Source organism: Remersonia thermophila, chromosome 4 (genome assembly GCF_042764415.1).
Source record: "Remersonia thermophila strain ATCC 22073 chromosome 4, whole genome shotgun sequence".
NCBI lineage: Eukaryota > Fungi > Ascomycota > Sordariomycetes > Sordariales > Chaetomiaceae > Remersonia > Remersonia thermophila.
In genome coordinates, this window is record NC_092220.1 from 1880991 (window position 1) to 1894430 (window position 13440).

The following is a 13440-nucleotide window of genomic DNA, read 5'->3' on the forward strand; positions in this document are numbered from 1 at the left end:
CGTTTGAGATACTAGGTCCATTGCACATCATGCCGAGACTTGGGCTCACGAAAACCTCCCCACTGTCGGGCTGGCTGACAGGGAGTAGGATACACATCCCATGATTCGTCGGCGGCGATATCGCCCGAGAAGAGAACCTCTCAATGCCATTTGCTCTTCTCTAGGTACTCTGCCGAATCAAGACCAGAAAACTCCGAGAACTCCCTTCTTCGTCATGGCAACGTGGCAAGCGGCCACCGCTGCGTCAAATCCATCCCAGAGGTATATATCGAATCAACCACAAACGCCCATCATCCCTAGGAAACCTGCCCATCGTGAACCCCGTCCTGGACAACTCAAAAGACAAGCAAAAAAAAAAACCCCCATCCCGTAGAAAGGAAAAGTTCGTTCTGTGCCATCACCCTCAGGGTCCATAACGCCTGTCCAACCAACCCCCCCTCTCTCTCTCTCTCACACGCACGCGCACACCACCTTCACCACAACCATCACAACCACCACAACCACACCTGTACATGGTGTACCCGGACGGACCCTGACCCTCCTGCCAGCATTCCACTCCAGCTAGCAAACCGGCAACACCGTCCCCCCGCCTCTACACATCCACCACGTTGCCGTACATGCGCACGCGGTAGAAGCACGTGTGGTCCTTGGCGCCGTGGTTGGTCAAGGCGCGGATCACCATCCTGTCCGTGGCTCCGATGCCGCGCTGCGCCAGCTCGTTCGAGAGGTTGTACACAAACACCCCGTTGTCTCGGCCCTTGTACTCGTACGTGAACTGGCCGATGCGGGCAAAGCCCTGGCGCAGCAGGTCGTTGGTGTGCTTGCTCGCCGCGGGCCCGCGCGCCGCGGCGGCCGGGTCGGGCAGGCTGCGGTCCGCCCAGTCGCGCACGCGCTGCAGCCTCGCCTTGTCCGGATAGTAGCCCCAGAGCTCGACGTCGCGGGGCATCGACTGCGGGTCGTTGGTGGCGCCGGGCTCGATGTGCTCCATGACGACGTGCTGAGGAACGACGAGGGCGGCCAGGGTGACGCCCAGCGCGGCCGGGTTCGTGTCGTTGCTCCTCGACAGGATGCCCGCGCACCAGCACTGGCCGGCGTCGGTCCACGGCATGAGCGCGATGCGTGCGTCGCTGACGAAGCCGGGCTGCTGGCCCGACGACTTGAGCCAGTCCCTGGAGCCGACGGGGGGCAGGCTGAGCACGTAGGTGGGCGAGGTGAGCGAGCTGTCGATCAGCGCGTTGTTGCCGGGGGAGAAGAAGTTGACGCGCTGGCTGAACATGGCGTCGATGGCGTTTTTGCTGCCGGACTTGTGGCCGAAGTGGACGATGCGCCGCGTCACCTCGTAGTCGACCATCTTCTGGATCATGGTGCTGGCCTCGGCCTTGGTCAGGCCGCCCTGGGCCGCGATCTTTTGGACCTCGGGCACGATCTTCTTGAGCTCCGTGCGCAGGCGATCGATCTCGGCGTCGATGTCGCTCTTGTGGCTCGCGAGCTGGTCCCTGAGCTCGGCGACGAATTGCTCCTTGGACACGAGCGTCTCGCCGCTGCCCGCTTTCGCCTTGCCGGCCTGGCCCTGGCCCAAAATCGCCGTCACCTTCTGCTTGTTGTCCCGGAGCCACTTCTCCCAGGCCGCGGGCCCCTTGTCCTTGATGATGCTCTCCACGTCCTTGCCCGTGACGTGCAGGCCGGCCTCTTGCAACCGCTGCTGGATGGCCTTCCAGTGCTCCTCCGACAGGCGGCCCTTGTAGTCAAGCGAAACGATTTGCTTGTCGGCGAGGATGCGGCTTCGGAGGGCGGCCCAGAACGGCTCGCCCACGGAGATCCTTCCCTTCCAGTCCTTCTTGACCGAGACCACCTGTGGGAGGACGGACCGGAGCTCATCGATGGCGTCGTCCACGCGCGCGTTTCTTTGCTCGAACCAGCGCCGCAGGCTCTCGTATTGGTCTTCGGACAGGATGCCTGACGGGTGCCGGGCTTTGGGCTTGAACAACGAAAACGAGGGAAGCGACGGCGAGGGAAGAAGCTGCCCGATCTTGGATGGCCATCGGGTCAAGCCGCTGAGGCTTTCCGCGGTGCTGGGAAGCGTGGCGTGGTGCTGGACGAAGCGAAGGGCGTTCACGAGGATAAACGCGGCCAGCACAAACTTGGCGACGGACCAGGCGGTCCGCGAAGGCTTCGACTCGGTCCAGTGCGGTCGCGGCTCCTCCGACTCGCTGACGAGGCTGCTCGCCGAGTCGTCAAAGATGGCGTCCATCTTGGGCGGGGGAGGGTGAACGCCGTTCCGGAGGCCGGCGACGTAGCTCGAAAAGGTGCGCTTCTCGGACGGGCTCGTCGTCTCGGGGGGCGCCAGCCGCGATGAGCTCTTGGCCGCGGGCCGGTCAAGATCAGGGCTGGACGACGCCGCCGGAGGCCGGGAGGCCGGGGTGCCGCCCAGGCGCTTGGGCGGCTTCTTCAGGACGCTGGGCGGGGATGCAGGCGGCGCCGGCGGCGCCGGCGCGGGCTGGCGAGGCTGTTCCGAAGCTACCGGCTCGGGCCGTCGAGGAGGAGGGGGAGGCGGCGGAACCAGCGGCGCAGAGCTCTGGCTCGGCCTGGAAGGGACCGGAGTTTGGACCTCGGCGTTGTTGAAGAGGGTCTGCTCCTCGATGAAGCTGCGGACGGAGCCTGGCCGCACGGCATCGTCGGTGAAGGCGACGGGGATGGGCGTGAGATGGACGAAGTCGGCAGAGCCAAGATGCGACGGAGGCGGCATGGCCGCGGCGTCGGCCGCCTGTCGCAAGGCCTCCTCCTGGTCGGCGAGCGCTTTGGCGAGCCGTTCTTGTTCAAACCGTTGCTGCGCTTCTTTTTTCTCTCGAATCTCCTGCTCGATCCTTTCCTGCTCGATCCTGTCCTGCTCGATCCTTTGCTGTTCGATCCTTTGCCGCTCGCGCTTCTCGTGCTCGCGCCGCTCTGCCTCGAGACGCTTCTGCTCCTTACGCAGCTCGGCGGCGGCCGCCCGTTCCTGCCTCCGCTTTTCCGCGGCTCTCTCCTCCTTCAGCTTCTTGTCTCGCTCCTGTTGCTCCTTCTGAGCCAGGGCCTCGGCCTCCTTGTCGCGCGACCTCTTCCGCGGGGATCTCCTCTTTTGCGACGGCTCCTCCTCCTCCGGGTTCTCGCTCTCGACGGTCGCCCCTCGCCCTCCGGCTCCCAGGGTCGACGAAGGTTTCGGGACCTCGGCGGGCGGCTGCGTGACCTGCGCCAGCGGCGAGCCTGCTCTGGCGGCGCGCTCCTCCTCGCGCTGGCGGCGGCGGGTTTCGGCGGCGATGTTGTCTCTCTTGACGCGGGTGAAGATCTCGGCGGCCGCCTTGGTGACGTTGCCTCCGCCCGTGATGTTGGAACGATCGGGGAGCTGCGTCATGGGCGACCCGTACGAGGTGCTATACTTGGCCGGAATGGGCGTCTTGGAAATGGCAGCGCGATCCCGAGCGGGGGTGGAGCCCCGGGGAGACGCCGGGCTGGCCGGGGTCCTAACCCGGCGACGCGGCGGCATGACGATGGTGCCTTGGGACGAGTCTTGCGACCCGCCTTCAAAACTCCCGCTGGAGACGAGCGTCGACTGCGAGCTGTCCATGGCGTCAGCGACGGGCTCCCGAACGGCGGGCGCTCGGTAGAGGGGAAAAAAAAAATCGATCGGAATCGCCAAGATGAGCGGGCGGGGCCGAACGCGACGCGACAAAGAGGAGAGATAGACGGGGGCGCGCTGATATGTTTCGGTGATGGCGGAGAGCAAAGACGGGTCGAGAAACTAAAAGGGGGGGAAGAAGGAAAAGGATTTGGGGATGAGACGCAGCCGACAAATGGCGTGCACCATCCAAAGCGATCGGGGATTGGGTATGAATGAGCGAGGTGGTAACCCAATGAAAAGTACCTTTGGATGCAGCTTGACAGCGTGGCCGGCGTGCGGCGGCGGTTGGTTGCCCCAAGGTCCAACTCAGCCAGCCCCTCCGGGCTCGTACAGGCCGCGACACGTCACAAGACCCAGACAGCTGTTAGCGCGGCGGGATGACGTGCAGCAATCGCCTTGCCGCAAGCGCTGGAGCAAGAGCGCTGAGAAGCAGGGTGGGTAACGGGATCGTCGGAAGTCGTTCACCGCGTCGCTATGTCGATCCTAGGCGGGAGAGAGAGAGAGAGAGAGAGAGAGAGAGACAGTCGCGGACGCTTTACAGATGGAAATGCGGGAAGATGGGCGACCTGAAGTGGTGGAAGGTTGAGCGCGGGCGAGATGGAATCGGAGACGACGCAATTGAAATGAAAATGGTCGTGCAGCCGTCGAGCTCCGATGGTGCATCGCAAACGGAAAGAAAGCTCTTGTTGATGGCCACTGAAAACGGCGTTGTTTCGTTTGTTTCGGCCTGGCGTGGCTTTCATGACGAGAGCTCGCCGACACGCTTTTTCTTTGTCTTTTGCCTTGCTGAAGCTTCTGTCAAGGCGGGTCAATGAGCTGGAAGGGGAACACGCGCTCGCTGCGACGAGAGCTCAGGTTGGTTCGCGGTACATGGACAGTCAGTCCCATCGTAGGCTGGGTCCCGTCGGGTCCACTGGACCTGGCCTGGCTGGGTTCCACGAGCTTCATGGGCTCCGTGATGAATGTGGGGCCATCGGGGCTCACCGCCTTCCACGTTTGTGGCCCATGGCCCCAAGGGCGGTTCAGCCACATCCTACCCGGGCCACCAGCCACCAGCCACCAGCGGCATGGCCCGGCCTGTCTGCCCGGAACCCGGAACAGGCAGCTGTCGAGCGCCATCCGCCCCGTTTCAGCCTTTCTTCCCCCCCCCCCTGTGTTCCATGTTCCATCCGGCTTCCGCTTGCTAGTACTACGTAGCTATTGCAGATTGCAGCGCCGAACCCAAGTGCTGCCAAGTGGGCCGTCGGAGCTTGCATCATGCCACTGCCAGTCGTGTACTGCGTAGTGTAGCAGCCGCAGCCGCCCCCTTCCGCATCCGTCATCAACACGAAGCGGCAGGGCAGCCTTGTCTTTCAGCTCGGTGATGCGCAGCACCTAGGTAGGTAGCGAAGGGTAGGGGCACCGAGTTAGTTTCCACGTTATCGGCGCAGGACGCCCCCAGCGTCCCAAAGCGGCAATGCTGTCAGAGAGACAGCCCAAATTGGCCCGATAGCACCGGCAACCCGAGGCCAGGGTACAGTCGCTAGTGAGCGCGTGTAAGACGGGTTGTGTGCCTCACTGAGGGCTGGGTGTTTTTTTTTTTTTTTTTTTTTTTTTTTTTTTTTTTTTTTCGTATGCCACCCGACAGGCCCTCCTCCCATCGTATATAACTAGGTAGTACTTGAGCATACCTATAGTACAAACGCCATGAACAAATCTGGGCGTGCGGTAGCTAACGTACACGTAAGTCTCGCTGCAAGGCCGGAGCGTGTCTGAGCCGACTTGTTGTTGATGGTTGTTTGTGCCCCCAAGAGCCTTGCTTCCCGGCTACAGAATGTCCAGATAAGGTACGTACCGTACCTGCTGGACCTTGGAGAACGAGCACCGTGTGAGGCCCGCGGAGGAGACGCGTGCCTGTCTGGCGATTGCCGTTGCGTTGTTTCATCGTGGTTGCCCTGGTTGTCCTGGTTGCCCTGGTTGCCTTGGTTGCCCTGGTTGCCTTGGTTGCCCTGGTTGCCTTGGTTGCCCTGGTTGCCCTCGACGTTGGATCCTGCAAGGGGCTCCTCTGGGAAGGCAAAGTCCAGACCCTGGCCGGTGCCTGCCGAGCCGCGCCACGCAAGGATCGAATGTGGGCCCACGTTCGACGGGGAATGGCAAACCGCGTTTCCATGTTTTCTCCTAGCGAAATTCGGCGCTGCTCCAATCTCCAGGGGACGCCGATTTAAGGAATACATACGGCCCGGCCGCACGGCGACGCGCGCTGGCTGGTCTTTCGCCGTGCTAGCCTGGAACTCACACTTTCTCCCAACCCCCCAGCCCTCCTCGTTCCCGTCCTTCGTCCGTTGCAACCCTCGATCGACCCATCTGCCAGAGCGCAAAGACAAGAGAGCGCGCGCGCGCCCGAGAGAAAGCCGCTGGAAAGCTAGCATCAAGATGGCGGTTGGCACCGTCCTCGTTACAGGGTAAGAAACTTCTTCCGACCTGCGCTCCTGAAGTATCCTCGTCCCTTTCCCTCCAACCCCCCGTCCCCCCCACAAGAAAGCCTGCTGGGCAGCGCCAAACTTCGCTCGGCTGCTTGGCTCGCTGCCGAACCCTTACCTACCCCACCGGCAGAGAGACATCGTTAATCACCGCCACGTGCATGGCATGGCATGGCATGGCATGGCATGGCATGGCACATGGCATGGCATATCGGGCGATGCCAGAGGCCGGGCATGCAAAACGACTGACTCTGGCCCAGCGGCACAGGCTACATCGGCTCCTTCACGGTGCTGGCGCTGCTCGAGAATGGGTACGATGTCGTGGTCGTTGACAACCTCTACAACTCGTCCAAGGTGGCCCTCGACCGCATCGAGCTCATCTGCGGGCGGCGTCCTGCCTTCTACGAGGTGGACGTGACCAACGAGCCGGCCCTCAGCGACGTGTTCGCCAAGCACCCGGACATCGACAGCGTCATCCACTTCGCCGCCCTCAAAGCCGTCGCCGAGTCGGGCGAGATCCCGCTCGAGTACTACCGCGTCAACGTCGGCGGCAGCATCTCGCTGCTGCGCTGCATGGAGAAGCACAATGTCACCAACATTGTCTTCTCCTCCTCGGCCACCGTCTACGGCGACGCCACCCGCTTCCCCGACATGATCCCCATCCCCGAGCACTGCCCCATCGGGCCCACCAACACGTACGGCCGGACAAAGTCGATGATCGAGGCCGTCATCACGGACGAGATCGAGATGCAACGGCGCCAGGCAGAGAAGACGGGCCAGCCGCCCGATGCCTGGAACGCCGCCCTGCTCCGCTACTTCAACCCGTGCGGCGCCCACCCGAGCGGCATCATGGGCGAGGACCCCCAGGGAATTCCCTATAACCTGCTGCCGTTGCTGGGCAAGGTGGCGACGGGCGAGCGCGAGAAGCTGCTCGTCTTTGGCGACGGTACGTTACCCGGCAGCAAGACGCAGGCACACGCACGCATGGGCTTCGATCCAGGAGACGGTTGGCTAACGCGCCGGGCACGCAGACTACGGCTCGAGGGACGGCACCGCCATCCGCGACTACATCCACGTCTTGGACCTGGCCAGCGGGCACCTGGCGGCGCTCAGGTACCTCCGGGAACACAAGCCGGGCGTCAAGGCGTGGAACCTCGGGTCCGGACGGGGCAGCACCGTCTTGGAGATGATCCAGGCGTTCAACAAGGTGGTGGGGCGCGATCTCCCGTACGAGGTGGTCGGGAGGCGGCTCGGCGACGTGCTGGACCTGACGGCCAACCCGAGCCTCGCCAACAAGGAGCTGCAGTGGAAGACGGAGCGCTCGCTCGAGGACGCCTGCGCCGACCTCTGGCGGTGGGTCGAAAAGAACCCCCGGGGGTACCGGCAAGACCCGCCTCCCGAGCTGCTGGAAGCCCTGCGAGCTTCAAAGGCTTCATGAAAGGGGTGGAGGGGGGGGAAAGGGAGGGGGAGGCTGGACCCTTCTGGCTTCTTTTGCCCTTCGCGAAGGAGGGGCCGGCCTGTTGTTCAATGACCGTTTGTTAGAGTTTTTAATTCGCACTCTAGAGCAAGTAATTCGAGAGACCGCTCAGCGGCGCCTTTAGACTTTGACCATCAACCCTTTTCCGATCGATTGACCTCGTCGCCATCCGGTGGTGAAGCAGCAGCATATCAGCAACAACATGCGTCCCGTCCCGTCCCGTCCGCGCCACCTCTTGGAGCGGGTACGCCATGCGCGGGGATGGATGCGCGGGAATGTATGCGCGAGGATGGATGGACTTTCGGCCCACAGCTCGAACCACAGAACCGGACCCGGGTGCTTCTGCCTGTAATTAGACGGCAGCATATCTTTGTCCTATTGCCTTTCCATGCGTACGTCTCACCAAGCTCCAAACATACATCGTCCCGGTGCCGCCAGGTTCGTCCAAAAACATTCCTTCTTCTAACATCAAGCCCGCCGCCGCCGCCCACGGGACGCCCGACCGAGTCCCAAAAACACCCTTTTCCAAAGAGACCCATAGATGGATGATCGAGATGCACGCTTTCGGCCGCAGCATGGATCCAACCTGTAAACAACATGCCACCCCACGAAACCGTTCCCAACCCGTCCCGACCCGTCCCGTCTCCGCCAACCAGAACCATGAAAAGAACCCCGCAAAGTCGCCCGCGCGAAAAGGGGTTCCCTGGGAGAACCAGCCGGCAAGCCACCGGGCCGCCGTCCGCTGGCATGTATATGCATGTGTAGGGTATATAAACCGGGTATTAGGAGGAGACGCGAAATCGTTGAAAACACGAGAGAGAGAGAGAGAGACCACATCATCCGTCAAGACAAAAAGAAAGCAAAAGAATCCGACGACCATGGAGAAGAACAAGAAGAAGCAACCGTCCCCGCCCACCCATCCTGATGTCCAGACTCAACCCCGAACCGGGACTGCCTAATCCCTACCGCAGCAGCAGCAGCAGCATCATCATCGTCGTCGTCGTCGTCGTTGCTGTTGTTGTTTTCGTAGTAGTCATAGTAGCAGGGGTAGTAGTTGTAGTTGTTGTTGTTTTCATAGTAGTTGTTGTTGTAGTTGTTTGTAGTTGTTGTTGTCGTCGTCGTCGTCGTCGTGGTTGTTGTTGTTCTCATTGTCTTCATACAACGCCCCCTCAAATCCCAGCCCCAGCCCCCCAAAAAAGAAAAAAAAACCAAACTCCGAAAGCGCCCCTCTACCCATCAAAATCCGAATCGTCATCCTCGGTGGGCACCCTGAAGCCAAAGCTCTCCAGCATCTCGGCGGGGACCTTGCACCGTATGTTGAGCCTCGGCTCGCCCGTCTCGTCGTCGAAGCGGCGGCAGATGCCCAGCTCGCGCATCACGGCCCTCCGCAGCCTCGCCCTGTCCGGGTCGGCGGCCTCTCCGCGCTCCGCCGTCGCGATCTCCTTGGCCAGGTCCCACGGGACACAGTCCATGCGGTCCAGCAGGAGCTTGGCCGTCTGGAGCAGGCTCACGGCGGTGTCGGTCAGGCGGGGCTGGTCCCAGACGCGCCGGACGAGGGCGACGACGGGGGGGTTGGGGCAGCCGGGCCCGCCGGCCGGGTCGGCGCCGCGGTCGAGGAGGAGCTTGAGCACGGCCGGGTTGGGGTTCTGCGCGGCGCGGTGGACGTAGCTGAAGCGGGTGCCCGGCGGTATGTCGGGCAGGGCGAAGCGGGAGAGCATGTCGTGCAGGATGGGGACGCGGTCGTCGCGGATGGCGATGTCGAAGGCGGTCAGGAAGCCGCGCTTGAGGAGGCGCCACTCGAGGTCGTCGTCGGGGCCGGCGCCGCTCTCGCGGGCCACGTCGCGGAGCAGGTCGTCGGGCGGGACCAGGAACGGGTCGGCCACCTCCTTCATGAGCTCCTCGGCGACGGTGATGCAGTTTTCGCTGACGGCGATGGAGAGCGGGGTGCGCAGCTCGCGGTCAAAGACGTCGACGTCGGCGCCGCGCTCGAGCAGGGCCTTAACCACCTCGGCGTCGCCCCACTTGCAGGCCAGGTGCAGGTAGGTCTGGCCGCCGTGGAAGCGGGGTTCGCTGACGCAGACGCCGCGGTCAAGGACGGCGAGGGTGAGCTCGCGGTTCTGCTGCAGGATGGTCTTGAGCAGCAGCACCTCGTTGGTGAAGATGGGCCGGCCGAACTCCAGGATGGCGTTGAAGCTGTCGATCTGGTGCCAGGGGTCGTTCTGCTCGATGATGCGCGTCAGGTAGTCCTTGAGCTCGGCGTTGGTGACGCGGTACACGCGGTCGGCGAAGCGGAGGAGCAGGCGGAGGGCCTTGTGGTTGCCCGACGAGGCGCAGGCGCGCATGGCCTCCTTGAGCTTGGCGTGGGTGAGGTTGGTGCCGTCGGCGACGGTCAGCATGGCCTCGAGCACGTCGTCTTCGGCCCAGCGGATGTGCTTGATGGCGGTTTCGAGGGGGCTGCCGCTGGGGTCGTCCTCGAGGTCCATGCGGGCGCCGCGGCGCAGCAGAATGGTGGCGATCTCGGGGACCTCGCCGCGGTGGTCGACGCGGACGCTGACCGCGTAAAACAGCGGGGTGCGGCCGTTGCGGTCCTGGGCGTTGATCTCGGCGCCGCACTGGACCAGAGCGGCGACGGCGCGCGGCTCGGCCAGCTCGCAGGCCAGCATCAGGGGGGTGCAGCCGCGGTGGCCTCGCTTGTCGAAGCGAGCGTTGACGTCGGCGCCGGCGTCGACGAGGGCCTTGATGAGGGTGACGCGGTTGCCCTCAAACTCGTCGTGTTTCACGGGGGCGTCGTCCACGTCGAAAAACTCGGCTCGCTGCAGCATGCAGTAGTACAAGGGGCGGCAGTCGCGAAATCCGGGGATGTGGCGGTGGGGGTCCGGGTTCGCGCCGATGCTCACGAGGCGGTACGCCACGGCGTAGTTTCCGCGGGCGCAGGCGTTGAGCAGCGGGGTGTGGCCGCTGTCGTTGTGGGCCTCGAGGTCGGCGCCGAGGGCGAGCAGCTTGGTGATGGTGTCGCGTATCTCGGGGGCCTCGCGCGGGCTCCAGAGCTCGGCGACGTAGTGGAGGGCCGTGTTGTCCCAGGCGTCGCACTGGTTCACGTCGAGGTTGAGATCGTTGAGGGCGAGCAGCTTGATCACGGGGACCAAGCCGTTGGCGGCGGCCGAGTGCAGGGCCGTGTGGTGGTGCCCGGGGTTGGCATCCAGATCGAGCGAGGCGCCGCGGTGGATGAGCAGCTCGGCGACGGCGCGCTCCTGGTGGCACATGGCCGTGTGCAAGGCGCGCCACCGCGGCCACTCGGCGAGGCGGCGCGACGGGTGGCGGCTCGACTTCATCGACTGACACTCGCACACGCGGTACGACGGAGCATCCACGTCGGCGCCGTTGTCCAGAAGCCACTCGACGATGTCGAGGTGACCGTTGCGCGCGGCGAGGTGCAGCGCGGCGCACGAGGGCTGGGGGCGAGGGTCCGGGGGCCCTCCAACATGTCGGCGGCCGGGTCGACGTCGGCCGGGTCGACATCGGCTGGAGCAAGGATGTGGTGCTGGTGCTGAATGTGGTGCTGGTGCTGAATGTGGTGCTGGTGCTGGAGGAGGTGGTGGTGGTGGTGCATGTCGTTGGGGTTCACGACGATGGTGGTGTTGACGTCGGGGGGTTCGGCCGTCGGCTTGGTCGGGAGCGGGCCTATCGCGTTGAGATCGGCGCCGGCGGCGAGGGCGTGCTTGACGGTGCCGAGCTGGCCGTTGTCGGCGCCCCAGAAGAGGGACGAGGCTCCGGCGTGGCGCACATTGTCGCGGTAGATGACGGGGTTGATGATGGAGTACAGGCGGCGGTTGGTGCGGGCCAGGGCGAGGCGGCTAGGAAGATCGAGCAGCTCGTCGATAAGGAGGACGACCTCGGGCGGCAGGCGCAATATGGGCACCGACGTCCCGGTTTTCTTCTTCCTCTTGGACCGGCATGTTTTCCTGGCGTCAAAGGGTTTGGATCCGGGTCGGCTGGCGGCCTTTTTTCTTGACTTTGCTGGCTTGACGTCGGCTGCTAATGCTGACGCTGGCGACGCCATGCCGGGTTCGGACGGGGCTGGGGGGGGGGGGGTTCCGGTGGGGTGACGTCGACGGCGATGGGCGGCCCGGCGGCGATGACAAGGAGAACAATGAAGAAGAAGTACAAGATGACGATGATGGAAAGGCGTGGATGAGTGTGTGTGCGTTGTGTGTATGTGTGCGCAGGTGGGCCGGTAGGTAGGAGGATGGTATGAGGTCAGGTAGGTCGGTACCTAGGTAGCGTACGCCAAGGTTCAGGATCAACGGCGGGAGGACGGGAGACCGATACGGTGGAACGGAGAATCTCTAAACCACCACCAAGACTCGGGCTATGACGCTAACGACGACGAATTACGACTCATCAGAACACCCATGGATCCATGGGGATTGATGACCGATGAGTCTCAGGCGCCGAGCGGGTGATTTGAAGTGGATAACCGTCCGGCTGGCGGGCCCCGGGCTGATGTCGTGGGGAAGAATTGTGGGGCGGTGGAGGCGAGCCACGGCGGCATTCTGAATGACGCTGCCCTGGCTGTTTGCCCGCCGCCCGGCCCTGCCAAATGGTTCATCCTCTCAGGCCTCCCCACCTTCCTGTCACCGGGTACCTAGCTTGGTAGGTACTGAGGTGGACAGCCCTCTCATTCCGGGTTCCATACCAGGGCACCTACCTACCAGCCAGGCTCGCTCGTCCCCCTCGGGTTGGCCGCCAAAGGGAAGAGGACGGGATGCATGCCCTGAACGATGCGATGCCATGGTGAGCTGTCCATCCAATGGATGGAACGGCGGCCGGGCACTGGACCCGACAGCAACCCAACACTCACAACTCTCATTTTTTATTCGTTTCGTCTTTTTCCCAGGGCGTCCATATAGATCCCAAGATTCCGTTCAACGGTTCATCGTACACCAACCATGGAGGCCAATTCTTCACATTCCCATCCACTGCCACATCCAGCCTCGTCCTGCCCCCCCCCCCCCAAAAAAAAAAAAAAAAAAACCACAGGTTGCTTCCCGATCACCTAGCCGCCTCCGCTTTGCATGGCCGTGCCTGAAGCGCCCCCAAACATCGGCAAACCGTGGGCGATGGGGCCAACGCCGCTCACCTGCCCACGGCACGGTGCTCGGGAAGCGCCAGGCCTTGCAGGGGGGGGGGGGGGGGGGGTGCTCGGTCGTGGATGGGGAGTAGGATTTCGTCCCTCTCAGCCTCTTGCCTCTTTTCGCTGATTGCGACCGTCCTGTCTGGTGGTTCGCCTCTCTGTACACTGTATGTTTGCGGATCCACTGTGACTAGGTAGTTATTTGTCGGCCTCTCTTCTTGGTGTGTGGCCTGGCTGGCCTTGCATGTTGTTTTCAGGTTGTTGTTTGCATTTGCCGCCGCCGACCAGGGCTGCTCGCTTGTCCAAGCCCCCCCACCCGAGCTCAAGCGTTGTGACTTTCTACAAGCACGAGCGAGCACGAGCATCAGCACGATGCCGCCGCTGAATCGTCAAACCCCTAGGTTGGGTTAAGGCGCTTCTACATTACATACAGTGCAAAGGCGGGCCATGGGAGTTGGCAACCTAGGATCCAATCGTACGACCAACGACCACCACCTACCACCTTTACAGGTCGCCGGCATGTCGTTGGCATGGCTTGGCAAAGTGAGATATGACAAACCCAACGGGTCGAAGGCCAGTTCCTGCGGGAGCATGCTGAAGTTTTCTTTTTTTTTTTTCATCTTTTTTTTTTCCTTCTGGATGCAGCCAACCAACCTCCCTCGCTGACATCGACACCACACCAGACCCAGAATGCACGCTATGCGGGACACGCACC

General features: G+C 63.0%; 3 protein-coding genes across 3 annotated transcripts; 1 reads left to right on the plus strand and 2 right to left on the minus strand.

The window, feature by feature from the left end:
- Positions 1-592: 592 nt before the first annotated feature.
- VTJ83DRAFT_4674 (uncharacterized protein) lies at positions 593-3601 on the minus strand (the record flags this gene model as incomplete). Its single annotated transcript, XM_071011189.1, has 1 exon — positions 593-3601. The coding sequence occupies one exon, from the start codon at positions 3599-3601 to the stop codon at positions 593-595; it is 3009 nt and encodes a 1002-aa protein (XP_070866124.1).
- A 2466-nt stretch (positions 3602-6067) lies between these two features.
- On the plus strand, positions 6068-7552 carry VTJ83DRAFT_4675 (uncharacterized protein; the record flags this gene model as incomplete). Its single annotated transcript, XM_071011190.1, has 3 exons — positions 6068-6096; positions 6375-7060; positions 7146-7552. The coding sequence occupies 3 exons, from the start codon at positions 6068-6070 to the stop codon at positions 7550-7552; spliced, it is 1122 nt and encodes a 373-aa protein (XP_070866125.1).
- Positions 7553-8820: 1268 nt separating this feature from the next.
- On the minus strand, positions 8821-11651 carry VTJ83DRAFT_4676 (uncharacterized protein; the record flags this gene model as incomplete). Its single annotated transcript, XM_071011191.1, has 2 exons — positions 8821-11043; positions 11094-11651. The coding sequence occupies 2 exons, from the start codon at positions 11649-11651 to the stop codon at positions 8821-8823; spliced, it is 2781 nt and encodes a 926-aa protein (XP_070866126.1).
- Positions 11652-13440: the final 1789 nt, after the last annotated feature.